The 23,368-nt window shown below is 35.1% G+C and overlaps 1 protein-coding gene across 3 annotated transcripts in view; it reads left to right on the top strand.

Annotated features, from left to right (window-relative positions):
• NELL2 (neural EGFL like 2) overlaps positions 1 to 23,368 on the top strand; it is a 316,912-nt gene that overhangs the window by 135,818 nt on the left and 157,726 nt on the right. For all 3 annotated transcript variants that reach the window (XM_019748417.3, XM_074325809.2, XM_019748418.3), the window contains exons 11-13: positions 3,011 to 3,102; positions 6,893 to 6,995; positions 15,364 to 15,492. In XM_019748417.3, the coding sequence (XP_019603976.3) occupies positions 3,011 to 3,102; positions 6,893 to 6,995; positions 15,364 to 15,492 (324 nt within the window). The remainder of the gene's footprint in view (positions 1 to 3,010; positions 3,103 to 6,892; positions 6,996 to 15,363; positions 15,493 to 23,368) is intronic.

Genomic DNA, 23,368 nt, shown 5'->3' with positions numbered 1-23,368 from the left:
GTGGGAGGCACTGGCAGGAAGTTGGAAGTCAGGAGGAGAGAGAGTTGGCCATGTCTCTTCTCTGCTCCTTGTCTGCACCAGCCTGTGTTTCTGGCAGTAGCTGTGTCTCATGATTACACTCACTAGGCAGCCAGCCTCTCCTCCATAACCGGCTCATATTGGGCTCCAGGAAAACCATTTCCTTTCCTTGTTCCTTTGCCCTACGGTGATGCTGACTTCCTGCTTGCCAGAGAATGGATTCTTCACCAGCGCTGATTTGTTTCCTCCGCCATGATCCAGTTGTCCATCTTAGAAGTTCACTACTCAGTCTCCCGTGTTTACATACAACTTAGGGATTTCTAATTAAAACACGTCAGTTTGGCTTTTTTTGTAGTTAGTGGTGTATGAGTCTGTCTGCCATATTAAATAATGAGGGCATGAATCATGTCTCATTCATTTTTTCCAGAAATTCATTCAATAAATTATTATTGTTATTACTTCTCTTGAATGTAAGAATCTGCATTTCATTTCATTTTTAAAAATCAAAGTATAACATATATATACTTAATATGCATAAAATATACATATATATATATATATATATATATGCATAAAATGCACTTATCTTAAATAGACAGCTTGATAATTCATCCTTGGTTCCTAGTACCTAGCAGACCACCAACATACAGCAGCAGCTCAGTACATGTTTGTTAAATGTATTAATAAATTAATATGGCTTTCATCCCCTTCCATTTACTTCTAAATCGTGGAGCCATCCTAATAGTATTTTTAGGATTCCTTGTAGTATTTTTAGGAATGATTATAGATTTTCTGAGTTCAAGACAAAAATCAGTCACTTTGGGTTCTCCCTAAGCCAGGTTCACCCTGTTTGTGCTCATTGCTTGAAAGGAAACGAAGCAATTGTGATCTCATTCATTTTTGTGCTTTCTCCCTCTGCCAAGCTCCATTTGGTGCCCTATTGTCCCACAAGTTGCCTATTTGAGTCTTTTGAATTAAGAGTTTAAAACAGAAGGTCCATCTGCTCTGCATGAATATTAAATTATTATAGGACTTTATATAAGGAAAATTTATCCTTGCATTTTTTACAGTGTTTCTTTCCCCTCTGGTCTAAGAAAGACTTGAAGCATCACTTTTTTTCTTCAACATACCCTTGGACTTAAATAGGCTGCAGTTATCAAGTCATATAATAGGCGTAGAAACCTTTGAATGGCAGGTGCTGAATCGAAGTAAGAAGGTTTTATTTATTCGCATTATCTTATAAAATGTGGTTCTTATTAAGTGCAGTCTTACACACAGTATGCCAGATCTTGGTATTTTGAGATTACTGGATCACATAAGGAAAAAAAAAGCACATTTAAAAGTTACGTGTTGGGGAGATATATTTTTTAATCAATCAGGTTCATTAAGTAAATGCACATGCTATTTTAATTCATAACATGACAGATACTGTGCAACTAACATCTGTAGTCTCATTTTGAATATTCATGAGTGAGCAAGCTTCAGCGAGTTAAGTAATATAATTTATGCAAGTAAGTTGTATTCTTTTCTAGCACACTCCAAAACATTAAAATCAATTCACCAGTGATATATATTATGCAGTGAAATTTTTTTAAAAAGCTGAGTAAGAAAATCAGTTGAAGGATGGCATTTTAAAAGTGTGCATGCTTTCCATTATTTAAATGTACAGCTTTTAAATAATCAGTTAATTTTTCAGTGAAGGTTAAAGTTGGGTTACACTTTAAGTATGAATATTTGTACAACCATATATATTTAATATTATTGATAAAAATATGTCTAATTTTTTATTACAAATTATTATATGCAGCTTGATCCTTTAAAGGTAATGGGAGAATATAAATTCTCAAGAGGAAAAAGGTCTGTCTTCTAATTCTTACAATGAAATGAAAAGGAAGCTTACACATTCATTTTGTAAAATCCGTGCAGTTAAAATTAAAAATTAGGTTTAGTAAATAGGACTGACAAACTGCTTGAGTTTTTCCTGTCAGGTGATCACTGCCACTGGTCTTTTGAAGTAATTAGCTTGGGGTGATTTTGGTGTTATGAGGCTTCAAAGCATCTACAATATTGAGTGCCCTTTCAAAGAACAACAATACAAAATGATGAAAATAAAAGTTAGTTCAGAGTCTTAGATGGGGTCTAAGCCAGAGACGGATACTGAAGGTTAAATTCATTAGCTTCAGGGTAAATTTGTCTCTCTTTAGGTGATGAATCAACATGGGTAGTGTGAAACATTTATTGCAAAACAAGCAAACAATTTCCATTGGCTAAATGTTTATGTGAATTGTAAATACTTTGAAAGATTCAAAAATTATTTGATACTTTCTATACATTTTCACTAATTTAAAAAAAAAATGTTTTCCCCATCAAGTCTGAAGTTCTGTTTTAAAATTTTATTTAATTGTGATGGAAGCAAGGCAGGCCCAGATTAAAACCTTTCAACATCCTAAATAAGGTGCCGTGTGTGTACTTATAAATAAAATAATACTAATATGTACTTGTACATAAATAATACTAACCCATAAAACAGAATTTATGTATATATGTGCTGAAATTAATATAGTTTCTTTCGAATTTTCTGTTTTTAAAATTCTGTAATGGTATATAAAAATGAACTTTTCTCGTATTTGTGTTGCCCTGATTTGTAGCTGTTCTAAGCACCTGCTTAATATGCCCTAAGTGGGACATCATTTAGCAGACAAATAATTGCCTGACAGTCTGCTTATCAGCACTCCTTTTTCAGAGTCTAATTCTGACTGAATATTGCTCCTTATCCTTTTTGTACCTTATTTTACTCTCTGAACTTAATAGGCATGATAATAACTTGAACCTGCATATACCTTATGTTAGGTTGAATTTTGGTTTATAATTACTCAAACACCTTGAAAAGGCATGAGAATATATAAAATATTGTTGCAGAATTATCTGCAAACTTCTGAACTATTTTTCTAATGAAAAATAAATACATATATATGTATTTTTTATTCCAAAGCAATATGCCAATTTCAAGGACGAACCTACTTTGAAGGAGAAAGAAATACAGTCTATTCCTCTTCGGGAGTATGTGTTCTCTATGAGTGCAAGGTAAGAAAACTTTTCATGAATTTTTCAAAATTCTTTGAGTTATGTACAGTAAATGGTTTCTTTAAAATCTCACCCTTGTAATACTTTTAAAATCTCTAAGACAAGGAGAAAACGTAAGATACAAATTATAGTTCAAATGTATGGGAATTTCCATTATTTTTGAAAACATGTAAATTAATGGTTGTAAAGTAATTTTACCAATAAATAAAAATGGTCTTTTGTCAAATTAAAGTTTTATGAAGCTGTTTTATATTTTCCAAATTTAAATCAGCTCCTTGTTTTCTGTTGTAAAGAAAATGTAGACAAAGATAGACTCAGCCCATTGTCATTCATGGTTTTGAGCGATGTGAGAAATATCACTCAGTCCAATTAAAAATGAAACATAAAATCACCTAATAAAAATTAGCTGTTGGATGAAGATGAGACCGACACTGATCTTAATCCCTTTGGGAGGAATATTTTATGTGATTTGAAGGGGAATTCTTTATAAATTTACCGCCTTGGTCTCTTAAAGTATGCTTCTGAAGCTAATGTGATTCTTTTTAACTCTTCTTGATTTAGTTGAAAAACTAAATATGTTTCATAACATTTTTCATATTTGCTTTTTATGAACTATAAGGTTATATTTCCAGACCATAATATTATATTCCAAACCATATTCTGTCTGAAGGAAACTGTCTACATATAATTTTTCGGCGTTTCATTTGATTCTTAATTTTACTCTTTAAATGCCTCCCATACATAGGTTTTGGGATGATTTAGTATGTATAGATAATGTAGAAAAATAAGGTAAGTGATTTACTCTGCTGGCACCACCAATAAACTATCAGTATTTACATCAGTATTAAGTGTTGGGGAAAGGAAAATTCTAAGAATTTTGCCAAAATAAATTGAATATGACAAATGCCAGCTACATACTTAATGCATCTTAAATTGGAAAACCTTTAGGATAAGCAAAGAGGAGATGTAAAGAGGCAAGACTGTGACAGATTTGATTTCCAGAACATGAAAGCTCTAATTCATGCCCATTATAAAGTATTCTAGCTGCTGCTTTTGGCTTTAAATAGGCTCTCCTATGATGTAGGTTATCATCTTAAAGATAAAGGATCTGAAGCATAGGAACATTATTAATATGAATTGCTGAACTCTATTTTAAGATGGACATTTTTCTACCAGCGTTCCTACATAAATGCTGTTTTTTTATTATTATTAGTTTTAGGTGTACAAAACAACATAATGATTAGACATTTACACCCCTTACAAAGTGATAACCCACCCCAAGTCTACTACCCCTCTGACACCGTACATAGCTATTACAATACCATTGACTATATTCCTTATCCTGTACTTAACATCCCATGACTATACTATACTATATATATATATATATATATATATATATATATATATATATATATATATGTATATGTATATATGTGTGTGTGTGTGTATATATATATATATATATATACACTAATTTATTTTTTAAATTATAGTTGACATTCAATATTATTTTATATTAGTTTCAGGTGTACTGCACCGTGGTTAGACATTTATATAATCTATAAATTGATCCCCCCAATAAGTCCATACCCATCTGACACCCTACATAGTCTTTACAACATCGATTATATTCCTCACACTTTATTTCACATCTCTGTGACTATTTTGTGACCACCAATTTGTATTTTCTAATCCCTTTACCTTCTCTCCCATCCCTCAACCCCCTCCCATCTAGCAACTATCAGTTTTTTCTCTACGCCAATGCTATTTTGAGTGGAGTAAGTCCCATTAAAGATATAAGAATTAGAAGACTTAGAGGGAGATCTAATGACTCCATGTTGCGAAAATGGAGTCAGAACAGAGAAAAGTTATTTCAAGGAAAGTAGAAAACTTTTGTCAACTGGTTTCTAATGGTAAACTCTAAATTTGAATTATCAGCTCTAAATTTAAAAATCTTGAGGACATTTCAAGTTTCTCTACTGTGTGTGTGTGTGTGTGTGTGTGTGTGTGTGTGTGTGTGTGTGTTCTTTTCATCTGACCGGTGTGTTCCATACTACTATTGATAATTGTGCTTTAGACACTTATTGGGATAGTTGCCTGTTTGATTTTAAAATAGCTATAAAATGCTTTCATTTAAAATTGGTTCAGTGAGGAGTCTATTTAGACGACATTGTGGGTGTTTTGTAAATATTGGGTGAATGAATGGATGTTACCTTTTATTTACTCAAACAAAAGTCACCATTTCCCACACTCTAATGCTGTGCTGTCCACTCGAAATATGATGCAAACCACAAATGTTCTTTTTATTGGGCTAAATTTTCTATATTTAACCCCACATATTAAAAATATTATTAACATGTAATTAATATAGAATTCTTAGTGAAATATTTTCATTCTTTTGTCACACTAAGTCTTCAAAATCTTGTGTGTATGTTGCATTTACAGTGTTCAAGAGCTACATGGAGCTAATGGCTATTGATTATACAGCACAGTTCTCCTGGATTATCATAAGCTTTTGTAGTTCTTGACTAAATTCTTGACAGTGGGGACTCCCATTGTTTCTTCCCCCTTCAGGCTCCTTAGGTTCAGTATTTACACCTTTACACAACTGACAGCTCTCTTGTGCTTCCATTTTCTGGGCTGTCAATTCTAGTCCTTCTTTGTTCCTTTATTGTCAGTTTTGTGGCCTTGAAAATATGTCCTGGGAGACTGTGACTTTAAGAGTAACACAGAAAAACACTGGTTCTGAAAATAAGATTACCAGATGGATATTACTGTCACGCCAAAAGAAGACTAGCATGTGACTCCACTGTATTCACATCTCCTGCCACTTTCTCGATAAGAGGTTATGAGGATTTGGAGGTCTTTTTCATAGAAAAACCATGAAGAGAGAGATACTGAAATGAGTGCTTCTCATAAAAGCAGTTCTTATAGAAATGACATCTAAAAATCTAAGCACTATATTAAATGGAAGCTTGCAAGTTTTAACAGTTATTTTATTACTTATGTACTGGCAAGCATAATATAACATAGTAAATGATCCGGTTCTTAAGAGATTAAAGATTGATAATACAGGAGCCAAATGTTTGCTTTAAGGGCAATGTTACTACATTTATCAGAAAAGTATTTTGTATTTTGATTTCTCCATGAGAAGGATTTTATCTACTTTGGTTGCTAGAACTATGATAATATTACATTGAGTTTTTTCATTCATTCACTAAATTTTTTTGAGTGCCAATTATGTGCCAGAAAATACACTAGGCATTCATTCACAAGAAACTTAAATCCTGCCTTCATTTCCCTTACAGTTTTTTTGGGAGATCCCCAATACTTTTACCAGACTCACCTGTGAGAATCTCTTTAATATCAGTTTAGAAAATTTTGAAATGAGAATGTTTAAAAAGCTCAGTTTTTATTTTTATTTGTTTTCGGTGAGCTGTTGATCTAATTCAAGCTGTATCTTTGCCACAGTTGTCATCTGGATATGAAAATATATTGTAAAACTAACAGACTTTTTCAGGATTACCCAGATGTTTGGAAAATTGTACACATGGCTACAATATTCATTTTAAAGTGCTTTCCAAGTTCTGCTTGTGAATTTTAAAGTCTTTCCAGTAGTGATTTAATTTCATTTTGTGAATGAGCCTGTGACCTGTGCTCTCAGAGGTTCTCAGGGTGAAAATTTTAGTCTAATGTTTGAAGAGCCTGCTCAGGTGTTGGATTTGGAAACTTCTTAGTAAGTCCTAATTAAGACGTTTTGAAGCATTTATTTTCTGTTGTCTAACAGGAGCAGACTATGAAGCTGGTTGAGAGTTCAGGCTGCCCAGCTTTGGAATGTCCAGAGTCTCATCAGATTACCTTGTCTCATAGCTGTTGCAAAGTTTGCAAAGGTAAGACTTTTCTGTAAAGTCAGATTTATTTGCATGAATCATTTTAGGAAGCAAATTCAACTGAGATGAAATAGAAATATTTATAAGCTAGTTATTTCCAAAGATTAGTAATATTTCCCAAAATGCTTTCCTGATTTGGCACATAGTAGATAGTCACAAAGTATTTATTGTAGTGGTTGAATTAAAATGAAATGCTCCCTTGCATTTCTGCTAGGTGTCTTGTCTCAAGCTCTGGATTGCTAAGTTTCTCTCCTTGTACAGGTTCTGAGTCAGCATGACACTGCTGAAGGAATGTATACAACAGCGCTGACTTACTTCATTAGTTTTATTAGTTTGCTTTTCATTTCTCTTTAGTTTGTTTTTATAGTTGACATGACATAATTCCCATTTGGATTGCTTCAGATTCCTTTCTTCTCAGTTCTATTCTCTTCTCTCCTAGGCTTCTGTACGACCAAGAAGAGAGAGGCCATCAGACATGCATTGCTTGTTTTGTGTTGCCTCTGTGGTGATAGGCCTAGGACCAACAAGTAGAAGGGACTTGGATTTTTAGTTCAGTATAAGAAAACTGTAAAATTTGAGCTCTTCAGAAATGCAGTGGGACTCCTCAGGAGGCAGAGAGTTCCCCATCACCAACGGCTCTGGCACTTTGTATTTTATTATAGATTCAAGGATTGATTATATGGAACATTTTATGATCCTTACCAATCATGAAATTATATTGCCTTCCTATATTACCTTAAAATTATGTTTGTGAGTCCATCTCCTTCATTGGACTATGCACCTTGAAGGCAGGACTGGCTCTTTATATTCATCTCTATATCCTTAATAACTCGTATGACACCTGGGCTATATAGTTAGTGCTCATAATTCATGTGATTGATACTGTATAACAAACTGCCCTAAATGAGCTAATAACACTTGTTTGAACATGGCTTTTATGTTGATGCAAAGTAAAACTTAAGTAGAAAAAAAAAAAAGAAACTTTATAAAGCATATACCATTTTGTTTTCTTTTAACCTAATTTATTGAAAGTAGACACAAGATACTTCACTCCCATTTTTAGCAGGGTGGTGCACTTGTTTCCTTTTCTTTTTAGATTAGAGCCTTCTTCCATGCAATCAATTATGAGTTTTAAAATCTTAGTTCTGTGAAAGGTTCTTTGGGAATTTCAAAATGGTTTTCAAGGAGCTTCGAGGATAGTTCTCAGGAACCAAGGAACACTACTAAAATGGACTATAATCTAATAAACAAACAGGAAGAGCCATTAGAGTTTGTATCCTCACAGTGCCTGAGCAAGTGCCTTGTACAGAGCATGTGCGGAATGTGATATGAATGAAGACCCCTCATCCCTGTTTCATGTTTAGAAACTGGACTTCCTTCCAGTCTACAGCTTAGTTAGGCAGCCAAGGTAGCCTATACCAGTGCTTCTCAAGCTTTAATGTGTATACAGATAACCTAAGGATGTTATTAAAATGCAGGTTGTAATCCAGTATGTCTGAGGTCAAGCCCAAGAATCTGCATTTCAAATAAGCTCCCAGGTGTTGCTGATACTACAGGTCATTAGTTATCTGTTACTACATAACAAACCACCCCAAAGCTCAGTGGCTTAAAACAACAGCCATTTTATTATATATTGCGGTATTGTGGGTTAGGAATTCAGACAGGGCTTAGCCAGTGGTTCTTCTTTTCCATGTGATGTTAACTAGGGTCACTCAGCTGGAAGCTGGGCTGGGCTGGAAGATTCAAAATGGCCTCGCTGTCTGCTGGACATCTTAGTAGGGGTGACAGGAAGTCTGGGTGCAGCCAGAACTCTTTCTCGCTCCATGTAATCTCAAGACTTCTTTCTGTGGTTTCTCTAGCAGGACAGCAGTCAGTCTTCTTAAATGGTGGCTCCAGTCTCTTAAAGACTCGGTCTGGAACTGACACATCATCACTTCTACCATACTTCACTGGTCAAAGCAGTCACAGGACAGCCGAGATTCAAGGGGAGGGGAAGTAGACCTCTCCATGACAGAAGGAGTGTTAAAATTTTGTGGCCATCTTTCATCCATTAGTGTAGTGTCCTGGAGCTACTCAGAGATTAGACACATGACTAGCATAGAACTTAGTCAAGATTGGCTAGGACGAGATTTGGGTAAGAAACCAAGATAGGGCCTTTCAAATGTCAAGAGAAGCCCTGATCACATCCTTTTTTTTTTTTTTTTTTTTTAAGAGCCTTGATATATTATTACAAAAAGCAAGTTCAGAAATGGAAAAAAGCTACAAAAATTGTGTTACATTTAAATTGTTTACAGTTTCAAAAATTAATGTATTTACACAGCACACTCCAAATACAGTGACAAAATATACTGTGCCCTATACCCTTCCAACCTGAGATTTTTATATAATTGATATGCAATGGAGTCTTGGTATCATTATTTTAAAAAAAAGGAAAGAAAAGAAAAGAAAAAAACCTCGCTGATTAATTTTTTCTTTTTTTTTTTTAATGCAGCCAGGATTGAGAACCAGTGGCTTAGATAATGCTGGAACTGAAATTGGACCAGTTGGCCCCCTTGAAACATTTAGCACCATGTATAATAAAGATTGCTTCAATTTCTGACTTCAAACATACAGAGTAAACAAATGAGTTCCCCTGGCATTCTCTGACTTTTAAACTTAAAAAAAAGTCAAGTTCTCTAGGCTTAAAGTTTGAGTCAACTCCTACACGTTGTGACAGATTCATTTGTAATAAAATTGGCCTGCAGTTTCCAGGCCTGTCTAACTAATGCTGAAGATGCTGTGCTTACATCAGACAAAGCAAGTTGTTCAACAACTGTTAGTAAATATTCCCTGAAGGCAGAGCATGAGATTAAAGCATTGAGCTTTCCAGGAGAGGCTAGGTCAGTGGTTGGAAACCAAGCTCTGCCCTGAAATAAGGCTCTAAATCTCCAGGCACCAAATCAAATCCAACCGAGGCTGTTTTTTAGGTACCCTGCAATTGGCTCTCTTCTGTAGTAGCATCTCAGAAGCAATGTAGCAGGAATGTTCTTTTCACTTTCAAGGAAGCTTTTGACAAATTATAATATGACAGAGACTTGATGATACAGCGAGGAGTCTGACTTAGAAAGACACAGAAACAATGTGATAGAGTTTTCATATCTGCAGCCCTTCCCATATTCCTTCTCCCTCAACTGCCCCTTTCTCTGCTTGCAATGCCACCAAGTCCTATTTACTGGATACCCCACTTTAATTTAGCATTTACTTCATTAAACCTTATAATCATAAGTAGTAGGGGCATGGACAGCAGAAGGCTGAGATTGTTCTCTCCCAACTTCTGAATAATTCATAGTTTCCCACATTATTCATTTACACCTTTTTGATTCTTACTATCTGTATTTTACGATTAGGTTAGTGCAAAAGTAATTGCAGTCTAAAAGGTTAAAAATAATTGCAAAAACCGCAATTATATTTGCACCAACCTAATAATATCAGTTAATTTTTTTATATCTACTGCAAGTCAACTCATTTTTAAAAATTATTTTCAGTTACTGTTGGCATTCAATATTATTTTATATTAGTTTCAGGTGTACAGCATAGTTAGATATTTATATAATTTATACAGTAATCCCCCTGATTAGTCTAGGACCCACCGGGCACTATAATAATTGTCGCAACATTATTGTCTATATTCTCTATGCTGTACTTTACATCCCCGTGACTATTTTGTAACTGCCAATTTGTATTTCTTAATCCTTCCACCTTTCTCACCCAGCTCCCCAACCCTCCTGCCCCCCGCCCCAGCGATGACCAGTTTGTCTTCTGTACCTGCGTCTGTTTCTGTTTTGTTTGTTCATTTATTTTGTTCTTTAGATTCCACATATAAGACAACTCATTTCTTAAAAATTTAGTTTCATTCCTAAGCAATAGTATCCATGAAATAATGGGATTATTTGTTATTAGATTCATGTATTTCTTATACACATGAAGAGAAATCCATTGCTATTAGTACTTTTTAAAAAATGTTCCTCTGTGCATATGAATCACACTTTGGGAAAAGCAGGATTATCCATCATCTTGCAAATCATACCTAAATAAATGAGTATTCTTTTGGGTGTAAGTGATAGAACACCTAACCCAACTGATTTAAGCAAAACAAGGGACGTATGGCCCCAGTAAGTAGCTTGATTCAGATCTCAAATCCTGCCCTTTGGCTTCGATGCATCTGTCAGTTTGTCTCCTCTGAGGTGAAGTTATTTTCAGGTTCTATGCGTTCTCAGATAGACCCCTGACATTCTTATGCTCACTTTAGTATGATACTCAAGTAGGTGGAAGAAAAAGCTCAGTATCCTCATGAGTTGAACGAAAGACCCAAAATTGAGTTTCATTTGTGTTTATTAGCTTGAATGGATCATATGGCCAGACCTGAAGAAATCATTGTGTCCAGGCCAGTGGAAATCCTTATCCTCTGGGGCAATTGAGTCCACTTCCCTATAAGCTAGTGGGCTGGCATTAGGGGTGAATGTTCCTCCAAACTATGACTAGGTTATTTTTTCCCCCATAAAGGAGGAATAGATGCCTGTAGGCAAAACCAACAAATATTCACCTCAAAATTTGTGTATTCTATTTATCCCAGTTATTATGTATAACCTTTATGTATATTGTTCTTACTCATAATCTTTTGTATTCGCCTCTCCCTACTTACCCAGTTATGCAGAAATGCATATTAATATTTTATAGAACTACATAATAATAAAAGACACAGAACTTCATTTGAAAAGCTCACAAAAGGAATAAAAACTTGGTATCCTTAAGGTGAAAATTCAAAAGAGGAAAAAGAAAAGCTAGATTGTATTAGATCATTGATCCATCCATCTATAATGAATAGTTGAATTTTTTTCTATGATAGGTATATCAATATATTTGGTTTGTGGCTTGCCAATAATTCTCTAATTGCTTAAATATTAACAAGTACTATACTATTATGCTTTTCCATAGATGATCTCGTTTGAACCCCACATTTTTACAAGGTAGATATTATCGTAATTTTATGGGTAAGGAAAACTGAAGGTTTAGAAAGGTTAATTAACTTACACAGCTAATTTACATAGCCAGTAAGTGGTAGAAGTCAGGTGTAAATCCCAGGTCTTCCAAATCCAGAAAGCTAAGCACATATGAGTAGAAATGCAACTGTGAAGGTAATAGGACTATGGTTTATTGCCAACCCATACTCTGATTTTTTGAAGTTATTCCCTATAGATTGGAACAAGCCATTTTTATTGAGTCTGAATTTTCTACTTGTTGCTAGTTAGCCTTTTGACCCTGGCATTTTGTCTCTCAGCAGTAAAACAACCAATAGATTCAGTCAACTTATTTGTTGAGAAAATAAATCAAAACAGCTATCTGACATTGTTTAGAGTAAATTAGAATTTTATTGACAAAATTTTCAGTTTCCAAGTCTCTGGGTTAATTTAAAAAACAAAACAAAAACCCAAACCATCAGGCAAAAAGTAAAGTACTCCCTAACTGAAGCTCAAACAGTGAAAGGATCACACTGCTGACTTATCATTGCAATGTTCGTGCAGCGGTTGGACACTTGATGGTGAGCGTGGGCACAACATCAGATGCTGAGATGAGGGTCTCACCTTTCCTTAGGCAGAACTGGAAATGGGTTGTAATAGAGGTGGCATATGGCATAGACAGTGATGGCATAGATTGGGCAGAGTCTGAAAAATGGGAGAAGAGAAAATGCAGCAAAGGGAAAAGTTGAAAGTATTGAATAAAATAGGCTTATGAGAGAAAAATAAAAAATGCATCAGGAACAGTATCTATTCTTAGTCACAGCTCTAAAAGTTGTTTCAAACATTACACAGAGATTTAGCACTGTGTTAGAACATGATCGCTTAATTCTTTGTGTATCTGAAGGAATGGGGCAGTATTTTTAGTAACTTTGTTTTAATTTACAATAAAGATGAAGTTATTTTTTGGAGCCTTTTCATTTTAGGTTGATGATGTACTGAGCTATTGCAATAGAGAATGAAGATGACTTTTTAGCTGAAATTATTCCCCCTCAGACATTGTAAAAAGGCAATAGAATACATTTTAAGAAATATGGTCTCGATTCAGCTGTTTAAAGAAGATATAAAAAGACCCTAGGAGAAAAATGTTTTCTTCTTAAGAATGAACTTTTTACTTCTAAATATTCAGTTTTAATCATGAGAATTTGGATTGTGAGGAATCTTGTCAAGAAAACTTAAGTTGTCAAGGGATTTAAATGCTATTATTCACTATATACAGTAGTCCCCCCTTCTCCTTGGTTACCCATGGTCAACTGTAGTCCAAAAATATTAAATTGAAAATTCCAGAAATAAATAACTCTTAAGTTTTAAATTGCACACCATTGTGACTAGCATGGTGAAATCTCACTCCATCCTTCTCTGTCGCACCCAAGATGTGAACCAGCCCTTTCTCCAACGTATACACACTGTATGCACTACCCGTCCATTAGTCATTTAGTAGCCATCCTGTTTATCAGATTAACTGTCGCACTATCGTGATGCTTATGTTCAAGTAACCCTTCTTTTACTTAATGGCCCCCAAACCATTCACATAACTTTTATTACAGTATACCGTTATGATTGTTCTACTTTATTATTGTTAATCTCTCATTGTGCCTAATTTTTAAATTAAACTTTATCATAAGCATGTATGTATAAGAAAAAAATAGTATATACGTATAGGATTTGGCACTATCCACAGTTTCAGGAATCTACTGGGGGTCTTGGAATATAACCCCTGAGGATAGGGGGACCACTGTATTTTTCTAGTCTTCATATACCTCTGTTCTATTTTCTTTTATTTCTGTGGACATAATTCATTCATTTGATCTTTTCTATTCATTTTTAATGCCATCATTGCATTTTGAGAGCATCACTTTCCTTTATGTTTAAGTTGTACAGATAATTTTTTTAATTAAAGTTTATTGAGGTGACAATTGTTAGTAAAGTTACATAGATTTGTACAATTCTGTATTACATCATCTATATATCACGTTGTATGTTCACCACCCAGTCAGTTCCCTTCCCATCAGCATATATTTGATCCCCTTTGCCCACATCTACCACCCTCCTCCCCCCCTACCCCTTGGTATCCATTAAACTATTGTCTGTGTCTATGAGTTATTGTTTCTTCATTTGTTATTTTAGTATACATTGTAGTTGCATTTCATGAGGGATATGTTTTAATTTGTGGGTCATATTCATTATGGGCACAAACCAATCAGAATGGACACCAATCATTGTGCTGTACCAGATACATCTGCTAGCTGTGGTGGAGCTTAGTCCACGCTTTTACTGAATACGTCATTTTGTGGTAACTTGATTACAAATAAGATGAGCCAGTTTAGAACTTCTATCTTCATGAGTTGCTCAAGTAAAAGTCTTTTCTTGATTGTAGGCTGATGAGTTTATTCTTACTACATGAAATATATTCTTCTAGTCTTCTTTTATATATGGACTGAGATGTTAATTCATTAGACATGTAAAACCAGATAGATAACTTATGCATCAGGCAACTTGAAAATTGTTTGAATGATGTATAATCATGTAATTTCCATTAAATATGGATTCTAATGTTCAAGCTTCTCACTTCAGCATCTTAGATGATCTTTGAACAAGGGATTCACACAGGAAAATGAGATCCTGAGAAATTACACATGATTGATGTCACTGTTTATAAAACGTTTCATTTTTCTTTCCTCTCATAAATACTCTGGAATCTGTGAAATCTTTGTAATTCATAAAAATATTCTCCTTCTTTTGAGTGGACATACTTTGCCTTGCAAATTTCCAGAGAAAATTAGATTGAAGTGGTGTAATTTTCATTTTTAAACACATTTTGAAAAATTTTAAAGGATGCTGGGCTGTCTGTTTCATTTTTTAAGTATACAATGTGCACATTTCATCTGGCTTGGTTTCTGTTACCCATAGTTATTAATAATGTTCAACTGCTACTTCTCAGATCACTTTCTCATTGTGTTATCTTCTCTATTGTATATCATCATTTTGGACTCTAAGGCTCTTGCTTTGTTTCAGATATTTGGAAGACTGTTATTAGAATGTTCGGGACTAGATAGCATTTATAAAGTCAGAAATAAGACAGAAGTAACTTGCAGTAGGAATTGAGTTTACATATAAAGAAAAAAATTGAGTTTACACATACAAAACTTTTTAGTACACACAGCATATGGTTCTGTAAACACTAGATAAAGATAGCAATTTAAAAAATCATTTAGGGAAAAATAGCTTCTAAATCAAAGGAAGTATTAAGTAGAAAAAGTTTATTTGCTTTGCCATGGCTCATTTACCTTAATAATTTTTTTTTTTTTTTGTAGGTTATGACTTTTGTTCTGAAAGGCATAACTGCATGGAGAATTCCGTCTGCAGAAATCTGAATGACAGGGCCGTCTGTAGCTGTCGAGATGGTTTTAGGGCTCTTCGAGAGGACAGTGCCTACTGTGAAGGTAATCCTTGTAATGATGTGTAGCTCAGCTGTATAAATTTCCTAGGATTACTGCATGTAAAATTTATTAATTTCCCAGGTTGTCAAGTTGATGGGCCCATTAAAAGCAGTGAATTTAATTTGAACCATATTAATCAGCTAAAAATAATTATCTTTCAAATTAAAGTTTTTCAGCTATCTGCTCTATGTCAGACTAATAAGTGAACATGGCTGGTTTCGTGAATTAGAACAATAATCCCACTGTGAAATTGCCTTCTTTTTTTTTCTTCCATAATTAGATACTCAGATAGTTCCCGTATTGACATGATTACCCTGGCTTGCAGTTAGAATTGTAGTTAGATTTTTCCAGACAGTGTTGTATAACAAAGGCAATCAATTAACAGGAAGATAAAGTGCCCACTGCTGGTTTTGTTTGCTACCGTAAGTCATGTCAGTACTTGTATTCATGCTCTGTGGTACTTAGTAAATAGCTCCAGTGGAGTTAATGGTTTCCCAGTTATTTTTTAAAATTTTAGCTAATAACTCAGGTAGTTTATTCTCTCATGGAAACAGTCCAAATATCGTGAGGAGGCCCTTGCCATTCATAAATCCTCTGACTTTAAATATCCATGAAGACCCTACAAGTCCATGAGATGCAGTAATTTATAATTTCCCTGAACCAGAGTTGAATCATTCTCATGAATTGTGCGACTAGCTAGTGGGTCTTACAAGTAAGAACACTGATGTGGTGGTGTTTGGGCATTTGGAGGGTTCTAGACTTATCTTTATCAAATGTCCAGAATGTGCCCTCAGTACTGGGAGAGGAAAACCTCCAAGATATAAACATGTAGCCTCAGTTTAGCTACATGATGATTTATTGGCCCTCAGGAAACCAATTTCTATTGTTTCCCTTAGCTTTCTGTAGATTTTATTCTACTTTAAAAATCAGCATTCATTTTTTAAAATTGACATTTCCCCCCCCCAAAGTAATTATTTAAATGCTTCTGATTCAGTTCTGAAGAGACCAGCCCATTTTTGCTAAAGGAAGGACATATGGCTTCTGTTCCCCATTCATAATAAAGGTTTATTTAAAATTCCTCATTTTGAAAGGTTTTATATAAGAAATGGACTTAAACTTACTTAGTAAAATAATATGTTTTTCATTACAATATTTAAGATCTGCAATGTACAATAAGCCCCCCTGGTATTGTTAATGTGTATAACATGAAACCACATGATATAAATTCATATACCTCCATTTGAATCTTAATTTTATGATCATTATCTTTATTTTGAGCTGCTGCTTTTATTGTCGTTAAGTATATTCACTCATGTAATAAATATTTAAGAAGCACCTACTTACTGTGTACCAAGTACTTTTCTAGACATTGGGTAGTAAATGGTGAATAAGACTGATGAGGTTCCTGTGCTCAGGAGCTTAGCTTCTGGGGGAAACAGAGAACGTGGGTAACCATAGAAATAGAGAAGGCAGTTTGAGGTAGTAATAAATAATAGGAAGAAAAGGAAACAGAATGATGTGATAGAGATTGTTTGTGGATTGACTTAAATGGGATGGTCAGGGAAAGCTCTGAGACTGGAGGGGGAGGTGTGCTAGTTGAGTTGAGACTTAATAAGGAAACAGCATAGAAAGATCTGGAACGGAGCATTCTAACCAAAAGGAATAGCAAGTAGAAAGACCCTACGTGGGAACTAGCTTGGTTGTTCTAGAAACAGAAAGAAGCATAATGTGATGGAGCAGATGAGTCAGAGGAGAGACAGCTGGAGAACCAGGCAGGGTCCAGATAATGTAGGGAGGCTTGTAAAGATTTAGATTTGTCTCAAGTAGCAGAGTGACATGCTTAGATTTGTATGGTCAAGGATAGCTCTGGCTACAATGTGTTAGAAGAACTATAGGGTTGACTGTGGTAGGGAGAAGTGTAAATAAGAAGACCAGCTGGAAGGCAATTGCCGTAGTCTAAGCAAAGATGTTGGTGGCCTGGATTAAGAAAGGGATAAGGGAGGTGAAGAGGAGGGAGCATATTCATGGTATGTTTTGAAAGTAGAGCCAACAATACTTGCAGATAGTTTATTGTGGAGGAGAATTGAAGAGGGATCAAGGGGAGTCAAGGTTTGGAGTTTGAGCAATACATGGATGGTGTTGCCATTTATCAAGACAATAAAGAATTCGAGGGAAGAGGGCAGAGATTTAGATGACTCAACAATGCGACCTACTGAAAATTGGTTTAATTGTAAAAACTAGATCACCGTTTTTATCTGCAAGTTCAGCACGAATTGGCAGCTATTTTCCATTCTGAATGGATCATACTGAAAAATGGTTTGTAAATTTCTTCATGTTATTTATTTTTTGTTTTAAGCTGTAATCATCACAAGTTAAGAAAATGATGGAAAAACTTGTTGGTATATTATAGAGATCTTGAATTTTTTATACATTTAGACTTTTAATATTACATCTTTTGTTATTTATGTTAACAGGCTTTGCAATATTTCAATCAAATTTGGTTTTCCTTTTGATTTTCTTATTGTTGTTGCTAACTTTCAGGATGTTTTGACTTCCTAGAAGCAACATTTAAAAATCTTTTTATGCAATGGTACATGTTATCTATCAGCTGGTCTTACAGTTCTGGTCCTCTAAGAAATTAGACTTGTCATAATATGCAAAAATAAGCAAGTGATAATCTATAAAGTAATATAAATTTTGTTTACTAAATCTGTGGCGTTGTTTTAATGATATGACTATGACTTATAATTTAAAGACTATTGATTTTTACTATTGTTTACTAGGTCAGGATTAAAACAGCAATGGTAAAATGTTGAAGTTCATTTATGCATTTGACAAATATTTATTGAATACCTACTTTGTTCAAGGCTAGGCTAGAGGTGAAACAGTAAATAAGATATACATGACTGATATTCTCTCAGGCAAGAAAGGTAATAAACAGATCATTACACCAACGAGCATTTAATTGCACATGTGGCAATTGACCTGAAAGAGAAATAGGTTAATGGGGGTCTTATCTGGATGGCTGGTGGTGCTTGAAGAAAATAGTTTTGTTTCTTTTTCCCAAAACCTGAAGATTAAGTAAAAATCAGCCAGGCATATAAGTAAGGGTTGGAAAGAAGGGAATTTCCTAAGCGTCTAATAGCCTCAGGGCGGAAAGAGCACTTTGTAAGAACTGCAGGAAGGCAAAGAGCAAGGGAGACCAGCCTGATGATGGGGAAGCAGCCCCTTACAGGGCGCAGTAAAGACCAATGGTTTTATGCTGAGAACAAGGGGAAGCTAGTGAAAGTTTTGAACTAGAGGAGTGCCAATGATCACATTTGTTAAGGCACAGATCAGGGTGCTACGCCTACAACCCATGGAACACCAGAGATTTCCAGCAGAGCACCAGAAGAGGCAAGGGCCCGAGACAAATTGTCCCTCATAGCCCTCAGAAGGAACCAACCCTCCTACACGTTCGTTTTAGACTATTAGCCTACAAAATTGTGAGAAATTTCTGTTGCTTAAACCACTAGTTTGTGGTACTCTATTATGGTAGCCCTAGCAAACTAACACAATCTGAAAGAAAAACCTTTTGCTTTTTGTTCTAACTACCCATGACTTACTTATCCTTCTAGACTGCTTAATTTTTATTTTTTCTTTGGAGATGTTCTTAATGAATTAAGTGCAGATAGATTTAATTTCTCAAATCTAATTTTTATTTTATCTGATTGAAGAATGAGTACCTTGCTCTGTACTGGTTTATATCCAATTGTCCGGTTGTAACATATTTAATTATATGCTATATTATTTATTAAGGGATTCATATGTGTGTGTCTGTATATATTTCTCCCACCTGTGAGTACCTTGCAGTCATTGACTGTTTATTTTACTTGCATTCTCCCAAACTTCTAAAAAGAGACAGACAATTAGAGGTTAAGAAATATTTGTTTATTGATGATTTGAAAAGCTGAGATATGCTGAAGAGATGGGCACTTTTAAGCTACCTCATCACTAAAAAATTATAAGTATTCAGGACAAGCATTGAACTTACTGAATTGTGTTTATATTGTGATTGTCATGTTGAATTTTATAGCTGAAAAAGGGATTAAGTTGTTTTAAATTGGTATGTATTAGCCTTAAAAATTATTTTGAGTAGTGTAATAAAAGGAATTCATTCATTTATAGCAGTCATTATTTGTTAAGTTATGTGTGAGCTGATAAATGGCATGCATATTAAAAGAACCGCAAATCCCAGAAATTTTCCCATCTCCACCATTGCTTTTACTGAATAAGTTTTTACTTAAGATTTGAATTTTGTCTACAATTTGCAAACCAACTCACTTGAATATCAAATGTCTGGCATATAGAAGGTGCTTAATAAATGCTGGTTGATGTTGAACATGGAGATTGGAATCTTAATAAACATTTGTTTGGCACCTGCCCTGTGCCAGACACAGCACATCTTCAAATGTAAACTATAAATGATTATATTTAGATGTCCAGTTCAAATACTTTTTTTCTACCCATCATGTCAAAAGAAGCACTGTCTCCTTCCATCCTGTTCCTGTGTTTTTAATGCAGTCCTTTTGTTAATGATGCCTCTGCTACCTTTTTGCATTTCGGAGCTTCTAGCCCATGTACAAAGTAGTAATGTGAACATAACTTTAAGGAAAACAGCAATTTCTCTATTTTTTCTACTTTGTATTTTTCTTTTCTGCTATTGTTTATCAATAATGGTATAATAATAATAATAATACACCAACTACTAATAACCATATGGCTCTTTAGAGAAATTTGAAATGCCTTCTACATACAACATCTTACTTCATCCAGCAGTCCCACCATGCAGGCATTATTTTAACCTCCTGTTTTGAAGAGCTTAGAAATCAAATGATCTGACCAAAATCATTTACCTAGATAACAAACAGTAAACCCAGGGTTCAAATTTATGTCATCTATCTTCAAATTCAGTGTTTTTTAATCTTTAGTATTTTTAATTTACTTATTAGATACGTAATCTAATTCTTATTTTTAAGTTAACACAGCATACAGATTTTTCTTTAGAAAGATATTTTTAAAGCAGCTAACTGGCTTTAAAAATTGAATGTTTCTGAAAAGGGAAAAAAAGAAAATCAGCTTGTTGGCATTACAGAAACTGTCAGGAGCTGAGACCATGGTAAATAACCCACATAGGAAGACGATCGGAAAGCAATCTCTCTCTATCTTTCTCTCTCTCTCTCTCTCTCTCTCGCTCTCTCGCTCTCTCGCTCTCTCGCTCTCTCGCTCTCTCGCTCTCTCCTCTCGCTCTCTCGCTCTCTCGCTCTCTCGCTCTCTCCTCTCGCTCTCTCGCTCTCTCTCTCTCTCTCCCCTTCTACCTGCCCTTCCCTTCCCTCCCTCACTTTGTCCTTGTCCCCTCCCTCCTTTCCTTCCTTCTCCCCTCCCTCACTCCCTTCCTTTTTCTGCAGCTGCTCACCACTTCACAATTAATTAATTTAGTGATGAATTCCTGACATAGCCAGTATCTGCATATCATTAACTGTGCAATATAGTGCTATTCTGAGAGGATTTCTTTAAGAATAAGGTGAGTGATACCCTTACAGAGTTGCTGCAAAAAAAATATGAAAGATGTAGAATGAGCTCAATCTTCTGATTGTAAACACAGCACAGAAGTCCCCAGTGATGCTAATGGAGGCCTGCTTAACAGAGTGGGGATAAATAACCAGAGGACTGAGCCCTGTGGGATTAATTAGGGAATTCTAGCAGACACTGCAGCTTTCAAAACTATGGTTAACGATGCACGCTCTGTGGTGTGTTATGGTACAGTATTTTAAGTTAAAAAAAAAGTCCAAGGTTACTGTATTAATGAGGGTTTTCCAGAAAAACAGAACCAACAGGACATACAGCAGTACCCCCCTTATCTGCAGTTTCACTTTTTATGGTTTCATTTACCCCCGGTCAACCATGGTTTGAGAATATTTAATGGAAAATTCCAGAAATAAACAATTCGTAAGTTTTAAATTGCCCACCATTCTGAATTGTGTGATGACATCTGGCACTGTCTACCCTGTCCCATCCTGGGCATGAATTATGTTTGTCCAGTACACCCCCATTAGTCACTTTGTAGCTTTCTTGGTTATCTGATATACTGTCAGTATCAGTATCAGTGCTTGTGTTCAAGTTTCCTTCATTTTACTTAATAAAGGCCCCAAACTGCAAGTGTAAGATGCTGGCAATTTGGATATGCCAAAGAGAAGCCATGAGTGCTTCCTTCAGTTGAAAAAGTGAAAGTTCTCAATGTAGTAATATTAAGGAAAGGAAAAAAAGAATGTATGCTGAGTTTGCTAAGAACAAATCTTCTATCTGTGAAACTGCCTAACTTAAAAATTAAACTTTATCATAGGTGTATATGTATCATAGTAAATCATAGTATACATAGGGTTTGGTACTATCTGTGGTTTCAGGTATCCACTGGGGTCTGGAACATATTCCCTACAGACGAGGAGGACCACTGTATATAGATAGACAGATAGATAGATAGATAGATAGATAGATAGATAGATAGATAGATAGACGATAGAGATTGATTGATTATAAGGAATTGGCTTATGTGATTATGGAGGCTCAGAAGTCGCAAAATCTGCAGTCAGCAAGCTGGAGACCCAGGAGAGCCGATGGTGCAGTTGCAGCCAAATCCAAAAACCTGAGAATCAGGAGAGCCGATGGTGGACGTTTCCAGTCCTAGGGCAGGAGAATACTAGTGCGGCAGCTAATCGGTCAGGCAGGCAAAGTTTCCCTCTTACTCAGCATTTTTGTTCTATTCAGGTCTTCAGTTGATTGGATAAGGCCCACCCACATTTGGCCAGTCACTCTGCTTCAGTCAATCTACCAAGGTAAATGTTAGTCTCAGCCAGAAGCACCCTCACAGACACACACAGACTAATGTCTTACCAAATGCCCGGTCATCCCAAGGCCTAGTCAAGTTGACACATAAAATTAACCATTATAATTATAATACAGATTAAGAAAAAGAGAGAAGAGGAAAAGCATATCTGATGATTCCAAATATGAATTGGCCTTTTAATGGCCTCATCAATCCATCCAACCAAGTGAAAAGTTGCAACATAAAACAGCTGTCAGAATTAATGTGAAATATGGAAGTATTAAAGGGTTTTTAGGCATTGAGGAACATCTATTATATTTAACATATTTACAATGCTGAAGAAATGTTTGTTTTGTTTTGTTTCCTGAAAATCACTCCTCCTCCAATTGAGTAGTTTTGATGCAGAAGTTCTGAAAATCCCTATTCAGTGACACAGCCAAGTTTGAACTCGCATTAGCACTTCTTCTGGGCTCATTCATCACTTACTCTCTGTGATGATTAAGTTCAGCGTTCTCTGACTCAAAAACAATTTCCATTCATTTGTAAACTTGAATTCCAGTAAGATATGCAAATCAGAGAAAAGGGGCATTTTTTTTCTTTGAAGTCTGAGTCTCCATTGATATGAAGGAAGGACTTTAAATTTTTAAAATCAAACCTAATAAAGATTAAACTTCTCTGAATTTCTTCTTAGGCATAGTTTCTCATGCAAAGCAAGTTGAAGAAGCAATCAAGGCTCCTCATACACTGTTCTTTTGAAACAAAACACCATACTTGTGTGACTTTTGTGGCCAGATGAGTTTTCCCCCCAAAGAATGCACTTCTATAGAAAATATTTATCTAACTCTTTTGGAGTTCATAATCACTTTGGATGCTGTATAGAGAAGAAATCATAAATCAATCATCAACCGTGTTTACCCGAAAATAAGACCTATCCAGACCATCAGCTCTAATGCGTCTTTTGGAGCAAAAATTAATATAAGACCCGGTCTTATTTTAATATAATGTAAGACTGGGTCT

Source organism: Rhinolophus sinicus, chromosome 1, assembly GCF_057876585.1.
Source record: "Rhinolophus sinicus isolate RSI-liver-muscle chromosome 1, RSI-T2T, whole genome shotgun sequence".
Lineage (NCBI taxonomy): Eukaryota > Metazoa > Chordata > Mammalia > Chiroptera > Rhinolophidae > Rhinolophus > Rhinolophus sinicus.
Note: the sequence above shows the minus strand (reverse complement) of the source record. Positions and strands in the feature narration are given on the sequence as shown.